Source organism: Artemia franciscana, chromosome 10 (assembly GCF_032884065.1).
Source record: "Artemia franciscana chromosome 10, ASM3288406v1, whole genome shotgun sequence".
Lineage (NCBI taxonomy): Eukaryota > Metazoa > Arthropoda > Branchiopoda > Anostraca > Artemiidae > Artemia > Artemia franciscana.
This window is the reverse complement of record NC_088872.1, coordinates 6,978,143-6,996,963: the sequence shown is the minus strand read 5'-3', so window position 1 is coordinate 6,996,963 and position 18,821 is coordinate 6,978,143. Positions and strand designations below refer to the sequence as shown.

Below are 18,821 nucleotides of genomic sequence, written 5' to 3'. Positions count from 1 at the left end.
ATTGCGATCCCAACTTTCGTATTAGAAATGGACATTATGTTAATTAATGGTGAAAAATGATCAGTTAATTAATGGTCGTTATGAATGATCAGCCGATCTTATATCGATTTTATGTTGATTACAAATATTAAAAAAAAAAAAAAATGTATCCAAACAATAATATTGGGTCAGGCAAATATCAAACAGTTCGTGGTAACGAACTGTAGTAAGGAGCGATCCGGCTCAATAGTAACCAAAACTCTAAAAAATTGAATTTTGATATCAATAGCTACATCAAAAGAATCGCATTTTAATGCTGATTTTAAATATATAAGTTTCATCAAGTTTAGTCTTAGCCATCAAAAGTTACGAGCCTGAGAAAATTTGCTTTATTTAGGAAAATAGGGGGAAACACCCCCTAAAAGTCGTAGGATCTTGACGAAAATGAAACCATCAGATTCAGCGTATCAGAGAACCCTACTGTAGAAGTTTCAAGCTCCTATCTATAAAAATGTGGAATTTTGCATTTTTTGCCCGAAGACAAATCACGGGTGCGTGTTTATTTGTTTGTTTTTTTTTGTTTTTTTGTTTTTTCCCCAGGGGTCATCGTATCGACCAAGTGGTCCGAGAATGTCGCAAGAGGGCTCATTCTAACGGAAATGAAAAGTTCTAGTGCCCTTTTTAAGTGACCAAAAAAATTGGAGGGCATCTAGGCCCCTTCCCACGCTCATTTTTTTCCCAAAGTCAACGGATCAAAATTTTGAGATAGCCATTTTGTTTAGCATAGTCGAAAATCATAATAACTATGTTTTTGGGGATGACTTACTCCCCCACAGTCCCTGGGGGAGGGGTTGCAAGTTACAAACTTCAACCAGTCTTTACATATAATAATGGTTATTGGAAAGTGTACAGACGTTTTCAGGGGGATTTTTTTGGTTTTGGGGGTAGGGTTGAGGGAGGGGGCAATGTGGGAGGATCTTTCCTTGGAGAAATATTCCATGGGGGAAAAAAATTCAATGAAAAGGGCGCAGGACGAATCTGGTCACGTTAGAAAAAAACGTCAAATTAAGAGCTTAATATACAATGCTGGGTGTTCGGAGCCTCTCTATTATGGAGTATAATTTGAAAATAACACAACTATACGAGCGATAAAACATATATACCACAACCATAACTACTGCTAAGAGATAACACAACTATAAAGCGAAAACAGGTGAAAACTAACGGGAAAATAAACGAACTAAGAGGTGGAAGGGGCCCAGAGAAAAACTATAATCCTTTTTCAATTTTGAGCCTAACTTCCGCAAAGGAGTAATAATGTCAGAAGCCCCGAAATACCGAATTATTTTCTTTTCAAACAGTTCGTGGTAAGGAACTGTAGTAAGGGGCGACCCGGTTCAATAGTAAACGAAACTCTAAAAAACGGATACATCAAAAGATTCGAATTTTTACGCTGATTCTAAATATTAAGTTTCAATTAATTTAGTCTTTGTCATCAAAAGTTACGAGCCTGAGAAAATTTGCCCTATTTTGGAAAAAAAAGGGGGAAACATCCATTAAAAGTCATAGAATCTTAACGAAAATCACACTATCACATTCGGTATATCAGAGAACTCTATAGCAAAAATTTCAAGCTCCTATCTAAAAAATGTGGAATTTTGTATTTTTTGCCAGAAGACAAATCACGGGTGCGTGTTTATTTATTTGTTTTTTTTTTTTTTTTGTTTTTTCCCAGGGGTCATCTTATCGACCAAGTGGTCCTAGGATGTCGCGAGAGGGCTCATTCTAACGGAAAGGAAAAGTTCTAGTGCCCTTTTTAAGTGACCAAAAAATTGGAGGGCAAATAGGCCCCCTCCCATGCTCATTTTTTTCCAAAAGTCAACAGATTAAAATTTTAAGATAGCCATTTGGTTCAGCATAGTGGAAAACCATAATAACTATGTCTTTGGGAATGACTTACTCCCCCACAATCCCTGAGGGAGGGGCTGCAAGTTACAAACTTTGACCAGTGTTTACATATAGTAACGGTTATTGGGAAGTGTACAGACGTTTTCATGGGGATTTTTTGGTTTGGGGGGTGGGGTTGATGGGAGAGGGCTTTGTGGGAGGATCTTTCCTTTGAGGAATATGTCACGGGGGAAGAAAAATTCAATGAAAAGGGCGCAGGATTTTCTAGCATTACTATAAAAAAAAACAGTGAAAAAATAAACATGAAAACGTTTTTTCAAATGAAAGTAAGGAATAGCATTGAAATTTAAAACGAACAGAGATTATTACGCATACGAGGGGTTCTAAAAATACTTTAGAATAAAGAGCGAGGTATTTAGGAGGAGATAGATACCTCGCTCTTGATGCTAAAATATTTTTAGTGATTTCAACTATTTATTCTACGGCCTTTTTGATTCAGGGGTCATTCTTAAAGAATTGGGACAAAACTTACGATTTAGTGTAAAGAGCGAGGTATTAACGAGGGTACAAACCCCCTCGTACACATAATAAAAATATAAGAATATAAAAGTTTGTTACGTAAGTTAATTCTTAAGTTACGTATATTTTTTACTAATAAAAACGTTCGTTGAATATTAAAAGTTCTAGTAGCCTTTTTAAGTAACCGAAAAATTGGAGGGCAGCAAGGCCTCCTTCCCCACCCCTTATTTCTCAAAATCGTCTGATCAAAACTAAGAGAAAGCCATTTAGCCAAAAAAAATTAATATACTAATTTCATTTCAATAATTTATGTGCGGAGAGCCAAAATCAAACATGCATTAATTCAAAAACGTTCAGAAATTAAATAAAAAAAAATAGTTTTTTTAACTGAAAGTAAGGAGCGACATTAAAACTTAAAACGAACAGAAATTACTCCGTATATGAAATGGGTTGTCCCCTCCGCAGTCCCACGCTCTTTACGCTAAAGTTTTTCATTGTTTTAAAAAGTAGAATTGTGGCAAAGAGTCAAACTTTAGCGTAAAGAGCGTGGGACTGCGGAGGGGACAACCCATTTCATATACGGAGTAATTTCTGTTCGTTTTAAGTTTTAATGTCGCTCCTTACTTTCAGTTAAAAAAACTATTTTTTTTTATTTAATACACACTTAAAGAGTCATTCTATTGATGGTTGGGCAACAAGCTTATTGCTTGTCCCACAAAAAAAAGACCCAGCAACTGAAACGTCAATTTGACGCCCTTTTTATCCCTTTTTGTCCTTTTTCCTTTATCCATTTATCCTTTATACATTTATGCTTTTTATCATTTTCTCTAATCTACAAGCATGTAATCTTTCCCAGCCAAGTAGGCCTGCTACCTTTAGACAATGTATCAAATTACAATAATGAATAACGTTGGATGGTTTATTCCTTAATTCTAACGTCAATTTATTGACATCAGCTGATCATGACATCACCTGATATAGCTTGATCAGCTATAAATATATCCCAGTATGATAATGAAGTTATTTTAGGTCCTTTGGACGGGTCAGATAGTGAAGAAGAGGACTATATTAAGCCCCTACATCAGCGGCTGGATATGGAGCATTTTCCTAGTCAAACAGGCTCAGCTCGTCGTCGGGGCGTACGTCTTGAAAAAGAACTGAATGATTGTGAAAAACAAGCAATAGGACGACTTGCTGCACACGACTTAGCATCCAATTTAAACCTGGTGGCTGCCCTGCGCCAAGAGCCTGCTGAAACTGTGAAGTTTCTACAGACAAGAAGGAGGGAAAATTCCTACCATACTAACTGGTATGTGGAGCTTCTTGAATAGTCAACTTAGGTTAAAGGTATATAAAGAGTAAAAGTAAATAGGTAAATAGTTAATGTATTTTGTAGGGATGGGGGGGCACCTTATCTTCACTATTTTCCTTGTATTTCCATTTTTTGCTATTACATTTTCAAATGTTTGTGTCTATTCTCTAAGTCATGAAAATTGTTTATAAACTAACACCCAACCGCAATCTAACTAATCTAACTTAACAACCTAATTTACAAGTATTTGTCAATTAAAATGCTTTTGTGAGAATTATTAGATGGCACTGATGGTGTTTAATTGGCTGCGCAGATTATTTGAAAAAGAAAAATGCATTTGCATCTGTGTTTATTTTTCAAAATTTTGTTAAAAAAAATTGTACAACAGTGAAAGAAGTGGAGATAAAAGTTTTCCCCTTGCAAAATGTGTTAACTAGGATTATTCTGCATATTATTGCAGATTTTCAAGATGAAATAATAGATTATAGTTGAAATGTCAGATTGCAGTTGAAATGTCAAAGGAGGTTAAAGGCCTCATTTGAATATTGGATATTAACTTAGGTTAAAGGTATATAAAGAGCAAAAGTAAATAGGTAAGATAAGAAGCTTTATTAACCAAGATGGCAAACGCTAGTGCAGATACGTTATTTATACAGTCAAACAAATACTGAGCTAACACTCTCAGGCAAATGCAATGAGTATGAGTAACTTGCAGTAGAAACTGGCTCTTGTGTTGGCGAAAAAAAAAACTCGACGCCATCTAGTGTTTTTTGCCATTTACTATTTTTTCTAGCTTTGTAATCGTTTTTCTGTCAGAGCTGAGATGAGACATTTATTACCACACTAACTTTATCAATTACACAAGTTAAATTAATTATTCTTATTATTATACTGAAGAAAAAAAATGCCAAGTGCCGCCAAACGCTAGATGGCTTACTGGCAGTTCCCACTCTTGTAGGCTACCTATACTTGATGGCCAAATCCATAAAATAAACTACATCAACCACTAAATACTCCCTAAAGCCTTATCAATAAAATATCGAATAAAACAAGGGGAAAATAATTTAAGATATCTACTAAAAGCTGGTTAAATCATTACTTTTAGACAATTCTTTTTTATTTGTCAAGGTTTATTGTTTGGTCTGTCAATAGGGTGGAGGGTTAAGGTCGGGTAATAAACCACGATGAGTTATAGGGATCAAACATTCTAGTCCAAATCTATATGTCAACTCATGTCTATGACTCAAGTCTGTCTAATTCTTCCTTTGCCAAGTGTGGATGCAAAGCTGGACATGTATATTCAGGACAAATATAGTATATAATATAATATAATATAGCCTAATATAACTGCACTTTAAAGCCTTGTTTGGTATTCAAACTGTTTTCTTCGTTGGTAGTAAGGAATTGTAAGTATTGAAATCATCCACAGTAATAAAAATGGTGTTGTGTAAATATTTTCTTTTATATTTTGGCATTAATATAGGTTAAACGTCTACCAAAAAATAAAAGTATTTCTGTTTAGTCACAATAATTTAAAAGATGTATCGATTCCTTACATCCCGTTTTCTACAATCTTTTGGAGTAAACGAAATATTGATTTTTTTTTTTTTTTTTTTTTTTAACAAAAACAACACGAAAATATCCAGAAATTCAGATAAGTAAAAAACGCATGCGTTAAGTGCGTGAAAAACAATTTTCTAATTTTTTTAAATAACGCCTTTGGATTTACTGCAGCAGAAATGACCCAAGAAAGCTAAATCAAACTATATGGTCTATGTTTTTTAGTCAGGTTGAAATGGGTTGAAGTTAAAATTTTTTGAAAAATTTGAATTGAAATGGGATTTTTTTCAAACTGAAAAAAAAGTTGAACTAGGCTGAAAAGCAGATATGAAAATGAAATTAAAGATCTCATTGAGCGCCACAAAATCAAAATAACTGAAGCAAAGAAAAGGCAGTGGGTAAGTTGAAGCCTATTATATTCTTCTGTTTCATTTTTTTTTTCAACCCTGTAAAACGTCACCGGGTGAGTGCAAGTTATTTATTGATTTTTAATATAATACTTTTATATTGTCGTGATTGCAGCGATAGCTGTAAACTAGTAAAGAACGAACCACGGCCAATAGTAACAAAAAATTCTAAAAAACGCGCTTAAAAATAAACTGTTTAGAGAGAAATAATCATATGGTCTATGTTTTTTAGTCAGGTTTAAAAAAAAGTTGAAAATGGGAAAAGGCCGATTTTTTCTAAATACCGTACTATATAGTTCTGACACCTAACTTCTTTCCATGTCCGCCTGCTCAGGCTAAACAAGTTATATCGATTGGTTCGATAATTTTCTGACGATCTTATTTAGTTCTCAAAATATTTAGTTACTTTAAGTTTGACTTCTCAATTTACTTTTTTCTTTCTATTATCTGCTTTGTGGCACACTCTCATGTATATATTTCAATTTAGGTACTTCCCCAAGGAATTCAGATATTATGTATAAACAGGAAATAGTGTTTTTGCTAAAAAATTAACAGTTCCTGTTTTGTCATTAGTACACTCTACATTGTATCTACAAAAGCATAATGTTTTCTGAGTTTCTACAGGTGTGTTTACCGTGTTACTAGGAATGCTAGTTTTTAAACCAAGTTACAGCATTAGTTGACCCTTTGGTGATTCTCTGTAGGTGAGTTGGGGGGGGGGTTCAAAACATGGAAAAAAGATCCATCGTAAGGTGAAAATCCTTAAGAGGAGAAAGATCATTTGGGCTAGACCCATATTAATTCAATAAAGTTTGGGTCCTTTTCAGCCCACCTATATTTGCACTGTAAACTTTGACCAATGACTGCTATTTTTTAAGGGCCAGGTTCCGGCTATAAGGTTGAAAGAAAGAGTGGTCAAAACACGAAAAAAATTCCATTGCTAGTTAACCACTTTGAGGGAAGGAAAATCCCTTGGACCAATCCTCATTCCCTCTAATTTGCCTCTGCACATACGTATAGGCTAGAGCTATATTATATAACAAAACTACTGGGCCCCTTTATACCCACATGTGCTGTTTCTATAGGTTAGTTACTACTTTTTAAGGGCAAATTGCTGGCTATAATGTTGAAAGAAAGGGTGGTTGGTCAAAACATGGAAATAATTCCATTTTTATGTGACAACTTTTGAGGGAAGAAAGACCGTTTGCACTAATCTCCCCCCCTCTATTTCACGTCTGCACATGTTTAAGAGCTAGAGCCATGTTAATAAATAAAAGCGTTTTGTCCCTTTTTTTATCCACCTGTGTTGCTTCTATAAATTAGTTACTTCTTTTTAAGGGCCAAGTTCCGGCTGTATGGTCGAAAGAAATGTCAGTTCCTGTCGGAGGAAGATACACCAGCATGTGATGCTGTTGCTCTACCCTGTTCGAATCTCTGTTCCAATCACATTTTACAAAGCGACACTCAGGTGTTATTTGAGCCGTGTGTTGGCGTTGATGGTATTGCTTGCGGAGTGCCGTCTCTACCTGGGCTGTGCGAAGTGCCGCTTTGTTCGGACCATTTTAGCTGTGTGGTAACTATCCTTAATTTTGAGTTTAATATTTTACGTCCATCTTTGACGGTAGAAATAAACTTGGGGTTATTGATGAGGAGAAGAATTTGGGTTTGATTATGCCCTATTGACGCTAGAATTTTATTCTTCATCCATCTCCCTAGAAAATATTATTATACTAGCTGTTGGGGTGGCGCTTCGCGCCACCCCAACACCTAGTTGGTGGGGGCGCTTCGCGCCCCCCCCCAAGCCCCCCCGCGCGCGTAAGTCGTTACGCGCCATAATAGTTACGCGCCATTGTAGTTGTGTCCCTATGTCCCACCTGTGAATATAGATATATATATATATATATGGTTTTAACTACGTAAAACTTGCGAATATACAACATTCTTTGCTGTCCCATTGTCTTTGCATATAAATAGATTGTCAGGTTATCCCCCTGTTTCCCCCGGTGTCCCCGTTGTAGTTGTGTCCCTGTGTCCCGGTCGTCATTTATATTCCCTGTGTCCCGGGTCCCGGTCATCATTTGTATCCCGGTGTCCCGGTCTGTATATACATTCGTTTTTTAGTTTTGTTTTTCTCCTTTATTTTTTTTCCTTTTTTTTTCTTTTTTAGCTTATTTAGATTTTTAGATTTTTTAGTTTTTTTTATTAGTTTTTAGTTTTTATTTCTTTTTAGTTTTTTTGTCCCGGTCGTCATTTATATCCCCCTGTTTCCCCCGGTGTCCCCGTTGTAGTTGTGTCCCTGTGTCCCGGTCGTTATTTATATTCCCTGTGTCCCGGTCGTCATTTGTATCCCGGTGTACCGGTCTGTATATACATTCGTTTTTTAGTTTTGTTTTTCTCCTTTATTTTTTTCCTTTTTTTTTCTTTTTTAGTTTATTTAGATTTTTAGATTTTTTAGTTTTTTTATTAGTTTTTAGTTTTTTTTTCTTTTTAGTTTTTTTGTAGTTTTTACCTTCTTTTTAGTTTTGTTAATTTTTTTTTTTACTTGTGTCCTGGTCGTCATTTATACTCCCTGTGTCCCGGTGCTTTGTTGATTGCTAATCGAACATTCCTTTTGTCCTGGTCGCTTTCTCTTTGAGTGTCGTCATTTATTTTTTTCTTTTTTAGTTCTTTTAGTTTTTACCTTTTTTAGTTTTTTTTTAGTTTTTAGTTTTTTTAGTTTTTTACCTTTTTTTAGTTTTTTTAGTTTTTTAGCTTTTTTATTTTTTTTATTAGTTTTTAGTTTTTTTGTAGTTTTTGCCTTTTTTTTTAGTTTTTTGTCCTGGTCGCTTTCTCTTTGAGTGTCGTCATTTATTAGTTTTTTCCTTTTTTTTTTAGTTTTTTATTGGTTTTTACCTTTATTTTAGCTTATTTTTCAGTTTTTTCCTTTTTTTTAGTTTTTTTTTATTTTTTATTTTTTTTAGTTTTTTACCTTTTTTTAGTTTTTTTAGTTTTTTTAGTTTTTTAGCTTTTTTACTTTTTTTATTAGTTTTTAGTTTTTTTTTGTAGTTTTTGCCTTTTTTTAGTTTTTTCAGTTTTTTTTTAGTTTTTTATTGGTTTTTACCTTTATAGTTTTTTTAGTTTTTTAGCTTTTTTATTTTTTTTATTAGTTTTTAGTTTTTTTTGTAGTTTTTGCCTTTTTTTAGTTTTTTCAGTTTTGACGTCACCTAATCCAGTTTTTTCAGGTGACGTCACCTGACACATCCATCCACACATCCATCCACACATCCACAGACAGACAACTTATTTTTATATATATAGATTATATTTTTTTCAAAAGCCTCCTATGTAGTGTTGCCTCCTCTTGTAATTTTTTACTAGTTTAAGTAATTTTTTCCTCTCAGGTGCTTTGTTTTTTCTATCTGGTAAGACATATGCAATAATTTTTAGTTTATATAACTTGTCTTTTCAATTGGACAATTATATTTTGAAAGCAGTTTCGCATATATGGAAAGAGTAGATGGTTGTGCTAAAAAAGTCGAACTTTTACAAATTTAAGTTAATTACGAAGTTACGTTATTTAAAGTCGAATTTACGCAATAATTTTTATATACCTTGTCTTTTCAATTGAACAATTATATTTTGAGAGCATTTTCGCGTATATGGAGAAAGTAGATGGTTGTGCTAAAAAAGTCGAACTTTTACGAATTTAAGTTAATTACGAAGTTACGTTATTTAAAGTCGAATTTACGCAATAATTTTTATATACCTTGTCTTTTCAATTGAACAATTATATTTTGAAAGCATTTTTGCGTATATGGAAAAAGTAGATGGTTGTGCTTAAAAAGTCGAACTTTTACGAATTTAAGTTAATGACGAAGTTACGTTATTTAAAGTCGAATTTACGCAATAATTTTTAGTTTATAAACCTTGTCTTTTCAGTTGAACAATTATATTTTGAAAGCATTTTTGCGTATATGGAAAAAGTAGATGGGTGTGCTAAAAAGTCGAACTTTTACGAATTTACGTTAATTACGAAGTTACGTTATTTAAAGTCGAATCTACGCAATAATTTTTGGTTTATATACCTTGTCTTTTCAATTGAACAATTATATTTTGAAAGCATTTTCGTGTATATGGGAAAAGTAGATTGTTATGCTAAAAAGTCGAACATTGACACAATTTCAATATTTTTCTCCTCAGTGCAACTTTTTCTCTATTCTTGTGATTTTTTCTTCTTCTTGTTTTGTTAAGGAATGATGGAAAACGATTCCTTCCATGTTCAATCATCTGAGGCATTGATAGTTTTCATCATTGCGTCGCTTTATTGGACAGGAAAGGAATCATTCCTTAATAAAAACAAAGAAAGTTTGTAAATGTAAATGAAATGTAATGTAATGAAAATGCAATATAAATAAATATATACGCATAGTATAATGTAATGTAATAAATTGTTGTAACGTAACAAATATAATGTAAATGATAAGTTGTGATTCTATACCTTTGCTTATTATTCTATATTGTCCCGTCATTTTTTTTTAAAGTATTTTCATGTTTGTAGAATAAGCAGATGGTTATCGCGAAAGTGTCAAACATACACACAACTTCAATGGATTTTTCTACGTTGCTACTATTTCTCTACTCTTGTGATTTCTTTTATTTTCTTTTTTTTTTTTGTGATTAGAACTTAGTAATAAACTTCATTCCTTAACTTAACTACACAGGGAATGAATCATTCCTCTGTTAAACAAGAAAAGTTTGCCTACTCCTCTTTAGTTAATTAAAGCTAAAATCATTCCTTAATAAAACGCAGAAAATATGGAATGAAAATGAATGAAATTTTGATAAAACCAGCCTCTGATCACCGGTTGCAGGTTAAGAGTTGCTATTGGCTAGAAAGGTGAGGAAGGTGTGGTTTTATATCTTATCAAGTAAAGTCCACATACATGTCTGACTAGATTCCCTTTACCTAGTGACGTCGATGGCGTCAACTTCCGGGGGGGGGGGAGCAACTGAAATGAAACTTTGATAAAACCAGCGTCAAGAATGATGTTACTATTTGCAGTGGAGTATAAAAGGATTAAGACGTTGTCAGATAACAGAAAAAACATAAGACTTGGAAAGGGTCGAAAAATTGATTAACAAAAAAATGACAAATTTTTTTTGGCAAACTTACAGGGCAACTAAATTAACACTAATCTAAAATTAAAAAAAAGGGGGGGGGGTTACTGAACACTGGGCAACTAATCAACATTAATATAAAATAAAAAAAGGGTAACTAAACACAAGGCAACTAAATTAACTAAACATAGGACAATCAAATTAACTAACACGGGGCAACTAAAGTAACACTAATGTAAAATAAATAAAGGATAATGATGAAGGATAAAGAATAATTTTCAAGATCATACAGAGCCATTGCTGGTGCATAGGGCTCTAAATCGATATTTCAATTGCTGGGTCATTTTTTACAGGGACAAGTAGCAAGCTTGTCGCCCAACCTTGCTGCGGTGGAGATAATGTAAATGGCATGGTTTAATTTTACATAATTTTCCAAATGAGGGCGAGAAACCCTATATCATTCAAATTTTATCTGTTGGTTTTCGGGGTCCCTAAAGTCATCAAAGTCCACTATTTGTGTTTTAAAAATTACGATTTGTTTTTTTTTTTTTTTTTTTTTTTTTTTTTTTTTTTTTTGATTAGGTTACGTCTGTGTTCTATAGGATAGATTTATCAAATACATTTATGGATGTCAATATAGCTAATTAATTTATGTATTTGAATAACTATTATTAGTTATTAATCTAGTTAAATTAATTGAATATTAATAGAGTTGAATTACAAATATATTGTGCATTAAATATACTCAGTTTTAGGAACATGCATTAATATTTAAATTTGTCTAGGCTATACTATATAAAGTTAATTGTGTGTTGATATGTCTATCTATCCTTCCAGAAAATTTGCTGCTAAACATTGAAGCTAGGAGCGTGAGATTTATAATTTGATACTTAAAAAGCACAAAATATTTTAATTCCAATTCAAATGAGCCATCTTCCGATATTCTAAATCTATTGCAATGAGGAATGACTGCTAAAAATAGGTTACACCACCGTTGGACCCTTTGGGAAATTGTCCTTTTTGGATCTCTAAATATTTCTATTCATTATTAAGGATTTATTATGTACAAATCAAAGGGAGAAGAGGTTATGGACTATGCCTCCTCCCCTTGAATATCCAAATTTCTATTGGCTATTCCCAAAACTTGAAGTATTTCCCTGTAATTCACTTGTTTTTTTGTAATTTCTTCAACTTGTCCCTCCTCCAAAAAAATTAATATTTTTAAAAAGAGTCTAAACACCTAAGGAATAAATTCAAAATCAAATAAAAAATATATGATTGAAATTACCATTGTCGGAAGCCTTTAATTGAAGATTAACAGTACTTCATCTCAAAGCCGTCCTGGCCGAGTGGGTTGGTGCGCTGGATTCGAGATCCCGTGTCTGAGAGGACGCGGGTTCGAATCCCGGTGTAACCAATTCTTCAGTTTGGGACGGGGGTCAGTGGCGAGACTCTGTAAGCTTAGCCAGAGTCGACCCAGCTCTAAATGGGTACCAGGAGAAATCTGGGGAAGGTAAATAGGAAGGGTGCGCGAAAGCACAGGATGGCTGGCCCCCAACCCCCCATTGCACTTCCTGGCTGAAGGGCCAAGAAACGGAGATCAGCACCGCCGGTATGGAATGTAAAGTCTAATGCCGTATCCTTTACCTTTACCATCTGGAACAGCAAGAAAATCGTTCTTTCCTTAGCACATTCTTAGCAATCGTTCTTTCTTAGCATGGATGTATCTTCGTTTTTATTTCACTTTTTTTTTAGTATGTATTGTCTTAGAATGTAGACTAAAGATTAGAAAAAAACGACTATAAGAATTCTCTTCAGAACAGTCCTCCCCGTTACTACACCAGGACTTGAATTGCAATGCTCCGTTAAAGAGAAGAGTGTAATTACCTCAATTCTGTAATAACTACTGCATAAAAAACTTACTAGTTCATCACAAAAAGTCACAAGCATAAAATGAGCTAATAATTAAATTACCCTAGTGATTGCAATGCAGTAGTTTGAGGTCTTTTAGCATGTCGTTAAGTTTCTCGGATGCTAAGAGGCAGGGGAAGGAGGAAGAAATTACACAGGAATAAGAGACGTAAATATACTTCCCTCTCCTTTCCCTCAAACATTTCAGATTTTAAATATACGTTTTACAAATAGTCTTATTCATCTATAGGCGCATTTGTTTATTTACCTATCTAAGCTTTTTGAAGCTAAAGTGTGGAAACTAGAAATGTGGCTTTTATGCTGAATAATCTTGGACACCACAAGATTTCTAAAAAAACAAACTAGTAATATGTCGTAACGATAGAAAGTATCTTAGGGTCAAAGACACGAGCTGTCAACAGAAGCAAGTGATTTCCGTTGATTTTGAACCAAAATCGAATAGTAGGGGCATCAAGCCATGGCTAATTGTAGAAAAAGCCAAGACATATAGTCTGATTGAGCGATAGGCAAATCTGGCATTAACCCCTTGTTAGGATTGTATAAAAAATTATGTTAGTTCATTTGTAAATAGATAAGTCTATCTATTATCCGTCCATGGGTCATTTCTAGGGCAGAAGAACTAAGGTAGATAGTCATGGAACTAAGATAGTCATAGAGAGTCATACTCATTGGCGAGGGCTGAAGACTCGAGTCTGTAGAGGGATGCAACAAAATATAACTACAAGCTAAAATGATACAAAACAATCATTAAACATGATCGTCGACATACACAGGTCTGAGGCTTTTGGGCCAGGGATCAGAGAATATTTCCTTATAGGGGATATAATTTATGTCACCCTTTCTTGATTTTTCCTTTCGTCTTCAATCTAAGTTTCTCATTAGGAAAAAATCATTTTAAGATGGATCCTATCTATTTTTATAAAGTATAAAATGTAGTGTTCCCTGTTTAATAAATTTATTTGTATAAGGGAAAATCTTGAACATTTAAAACTTACAATACTTCAATTCCAAGTTTTTAATTCCCTGATAAACCGTCGTTTATTTTCTTAAGGGTAAGTCGTTATCCCGACGTGTGCCTCGTCAAAGATGGAAGAAACGTGGACGGTCTATGGCTGAATCTACAGTCCATGCGAATCACCGATTGAAAAAGGTGAAACTGGCCGTTTCTCGTCATAAGCGCCCTTCCAATTCTGATAGGCCGATCGTAAAAGATATTGGTAAGTCGCGTTTGTATCTCTTTCAAGTAAATACCTTTAGATTTTACACAACGCCATTGATGTTATTAAAAGTTAAAACTGGCTGTTTCTCGTCATAAGCGCCCTACCAATTCTGATAGGCCGATCGTAAGAAATATTGGTAAGTCTTGTTTGTATCTCTTTCAAGTAAGTTCCTTTAGATTTTACACAACGCCATTCATCTTATTAAAAGGTGAAACTGGCTGTTTTTCGTCATAAGCGTCCTGCCCCATCTGAGAGGCGTGTTTTTGTTTTTGATACAAAATGTTTTTGATACAAAATGTTTTTGAGAGGAGTTGGTTATGGATGGTTTTGGTCCCTGTATGACTGAACACATGTAAACAACAAACTGTATGAAATTTGTGGTTTTGTCCCACTTTCTCAAACTGTAACTAGAGAAAGGTTGAGATGGTACCGCAGAGACAAATTTCTAGTATAAAAGACAAACTTCTTCCTTTTGTAATTATTCATCTCATTAACCACAAGAGGTACTCACGTTGACTGTTATTATTAATTAAAAAAATAATTCCCAAAGAGAAGTCTTTCAAAGGAAAGTAAAGACGATATTTAATTTACGATCACAAGAAATAAAAACCTACAATAATTCAAACTCAAAGCGACCAGAAATTACTATTAAAGAATAAATGAAACCCAAAACAAACAGAAAAAAAAATGAACAGTCATAGCAAAAGAACATACAGCAGGTACTAATATAAATGAATAAATAAACCTAAAAACTAGTAAAATTTAAATTGAGCATGAAAATCAAGCTTAAAATGAACAAAAATCACTACAAACAAGAGTTTGGGTACTACATCCTTCCCTAACTGTCAAAGTCTGAAACCTACTGTTTCACTGGCGCTTTTCTGATCATGAATTATATTATAATAAATTTCTTTTGTACTTACTGCAAAATAAAAAACACAGAAATTAATTGTTTTTTTTTGGGGGGGGGGGGGTGGGGGGTAGGGTCCTGGAGACAGGACCAGTGGTCAGCTCCCATTGTTTTTGGAATAAAATATCGTCAATTATTTTTGGGAGAAATGGTCAGACCATGGAGGGAAGGCAAGCGGTCAGCTCCTATGACTTTTATAAGAAAATATCGTTCGTATTTTGTTTTTGTGGGGGGGATCAGGGCATGGTTTTTGTAGAAAAAGTATCATTACTAAGTTGTTTTTTTTGGGGGGGAAAGGGGTCACCTCCCCATGATTTTTGCAATAAAGAATTGTGATTTTGGAGGGGCCATGGACGGAGGGCCAAGGGTCAGCTCCAGTTTTGGAATAAGATAGCATTTAATAAGTTTTCTTCGGGGTGAGGGGTATTGGGCCATGGAGGGCAAGGGGTCAGCTCCCATAAATTTTGGGATACAATATCGTTAACAAGTTGCTTTTTTGAAGGGAGTGTTCGGGCCATGGAGGGCCAGGATCTGTTCCCGTAGTTTTTGGAATAAAAAATCATTAACATTTTTTTTTGGGGGAGGGGGGTCCGGCCATTCAGGGGGGCTGTGGGTTAGCTTCCTCAATTTTTGGAATAAAATAGCGTTCATAAGAAGTTGTTTTTTTTAGTAGGGGGGGGGGGCGGAATTATATGATCTTTGAACTATTTTTGAAAAGACCTATTAAAAATCTTATATGCCCCTGGGACATATCTTACAGCATTTGTTCCCGGGCTCTGTGGAGTTGCATCAACCTTAGAGTTTTTTACCTGTTTTGAACAAAATGGCTATCTAAAAAAAAAATTATTGGATGCATTTGGAAAAAAGAGGGCAGGGAAGGGGGCTAGTTGTCCTCTGGGATCTTTTGACTCTTAAAAAGGGGAACTAGAACTTTGAATTTCCAATCGAATGAGCTCCCTCCGAAGTTTATACGACCATTCCTTCCATGAAAATTTCTATAAATCCATGGGTTATGGGGGGGGGGCTGTGTAAAACCTGGAGTTTTGTTATATGATCTTTTGCCTATTTTGAACAAAATGAGTTCCTAAAATTCGATCCAATGCATTTAGGTAAAAGAGTGTGGGGGGGGGGGGGGGTTAGTTGCCCTTCGATCACTTTTGACTCTTTAAAAAGGAACTAGAACTTTCAATTTCCGATTAAATGAACCACCTCCGAAGTTTATGCGACCATCCCTTCCATGAAAATCTTAATGTGTCCTCGGATTCTGGGGGACCATGTAAACCTTGGAGTTTTTGTTATATGATCTTTTGTCTGTTTTGAACAAAACGGCTATCTCAAAAATTTGATCGGATGCATTTGGGGGAGGGGGGCTAGTTGCTCTCTGATCACTTATGACTCTTAAAAAGGGAATTAGAACTTTCAATTTTTAATCATTTAAGCCTCCTCCGAAGTTTTCACGACCATCTCTTCCATGATAACCTTACTTGCCGCGGGGCATAAATTACAACGGTTCTTCCGGGCTCTGGGGGGCCATCTTGTCCCCAAAATTTTCACTTGCCCCTGGGCTCTGGGGGGTTGTGTTGACCATGGAGTTTTGTTATTTTATCTTTGGATTATTTTGAAAAAATGGTAGTCTAAAAAAAATTATTGGGTGCATTTGGGAAAAAGGTGTGAGGGGGGGGGGCTGGTTACCCGCCGGTCACTTTTGACTCTTAAAAGGGGCTCTAAAACTTCCGATTTCCAATCAAATGAGCCCCCTTCGAAGTTTATACGACTATCCCTTCCATATGAAATGCCTCTGGAAAAGAAATATATAAATAAATAATAGTAAATCACTAAAGCCTTATGGCCTTTAATATAGGCAACGCTATAGCGTTGTCTATGACTTCAGTATTACAAGAAAGGAATGCTCCCTTCAACTTAGAAAGGTTTCTTTGTCTACTGAAAGATCAGTAGGGAAAGTCTACTGTAAAATCAGTTAAATTTATGCTGCAACGGTCTTTACCTTCAACTCTCATTTAATTGATCTCTCATTTAATGAGAGAAATAGTAGGAATTTCATTTAGGCTCAACATATCAAACTGGGTACCTTTTACAATACGAGTGGGAGCCTCTGGTTGAGGGTAAGCCATCTTGGCGTATATATTTTAAGATAGTATGAATCGAAAAAAGAAAAAGAATATTAAAAATGCACAAAGCTGAAAACAATGAAAGTAATTGAAACTGAAATTTCAGCACAAATTCCGCCTAAAGGCCTAAGCATCAAACTACTATTTTTCGCGATGCTGCAATAGTGAAGAGTGTGTTCTATTTTACTAGTACTACTTGTCGCGTAACTCGTTGCTGCACGAAAAGTCATCCCTATCTATCCAAAATCTCCCTAGTTACACCCTCCCAAAAAGTTCTAATTTCCTTGAAATCTTTCTCTATGACCTCTCACCCCGTTCAGGAATGGCCCGCTTTTCATTTGGCGCTATGTGGTTGGCCAAAAAGGACGCAATCCGTCATCCTTCATCCGCAGAACGTGTCCTAGACACCTCAATCTTTCCTTCATTATAGTCCAAATATGCAGGATAGATCCACGTTTTTTCGTACAGCTTTCTGTTTGAAGTACGGTCAGTCAGACGGGTAAGGAAAAGAATCCGTAGACAATTTCTCTAGAAAACATATATTAAAATCTTCCCTGTCTTTCAAAGTTCTCACGTTTCAGAGGCGTACTTGGCAACTGTCCTCACTGTACCTTCCAATATTCTATTCTTGGTTCACAGGCTTGTCTTCCTATCCCTCTAAACTGTTTTCAACTGTGAAAAAAAACATCCCTAACTCTTGGCTATTCTAGTTTGAACATCTTCATTGCATCCACCCTCTTTATTAGTAATACTCCCTTGGTAAATGAAGCTATTTACTCGATCGGTGTTCTCGTTACCATACATAACCTCTTCACCTTTATTTATTCCTATTCCAAGAAAGTAGGCTTCTTGATATTAATTTTCAGACCATAATTATTAACCATAATCTCGTTAACCATAATCTCGTTACCATAATCTCGTTACCATAACCTCTTCACCTTTTTTTATTCCTATTTCAAGAAAGCAGGCTTCTTGATATTAATTTTCAGACCATAATTATTAACATAATCTCGTTAACCATAATCTCGTTACCATAACCTCTTCACCTTTTTTTATTCCTATTTCAAGAAAGCAGGCTTCTTGATATTAATTTTCAGACCATAATTATTAACCATAATCTCGTTAACCATAATCTCGTTACCATAACCTCTTCACCTTTTTTTATTCCTATTTCAAGAAAGCAGGCTTCTTGATATTAATTTTCAAACCTATTCTCACACCCTGAACTTTTAAATCTTAAGAAAAATTTGTTCCACTGAAATTTTCACCTACAACTCTCAAATTCTCAGCATTATCTAAGTGTAAGGAAGTTTCACGTTCCCATTTGATTCCATGTATTCACCAATACCTTTGCTTTGTTTCTTAGAGCAAAGTCCATCTAAACGATTTGTATAAATGGGGATAGAACGCAACCTTGCTTAACTCCTGATTCAAATAACCTTATTTCTGCCTTCCCACACCAGTGTTTTTTCCCGTACACAGTACTAATCACTTAAATGCATTTATCTGGTTTACAATTAAGAGACCTTCACTAAAGCTCATCTACCGGCTGAATCAAATGCTTGTTCACAAGTTATTAAACCGAGGATTAAAGAGGCCTGATGACTCAAGCACTTCTCAATTACTAATCTAATAGTAAAGAATTGATGGACACATTTTCTCCCCTTCTCACAACATTCTTCTCTTAATATCCGCACACACTATTATCTACACACGCTTACTACGCTTTCTATCTAAAGCACCTAAAGTGTAAAAAGTGTCATCATACTAAGTAATTTGCTTCCTACAGAGACCAGGCCAATGTTTTTATAATTACCACACTTTCTTTTATCACATTTCTTATGCGAA

General features: G+C 34.8%; 1 protein-coding gene across 1 annotated transcript in view; it reads left to right on the top strand.

Annotated features, from left to right (window-relative positions):
• The window catches only part of LOC136032367 (uncharacterized), a 59,432-nt gene that overhangs the window by 25,744 nt on the left and 14,867 nt on the right, over nt 1-18,821 (top strand). Inside the window, exons 6-8 of the mRNA XM_065712690.1 lie at nt 3,436-3,715; nt 7,024-7,258; nt 13,766-13,931. Coding sequence (XP_065568762.1) covers nt 3,436-3,715; nt 7,024-7,258; nt 13,766-13,931 — 681 coding nt within the window. The remainder of the gene's footprint in view (nt 1-3,435; nt 3,716-7,023; nt 7,259-13,765; nt 13,932-18,821) is intronic.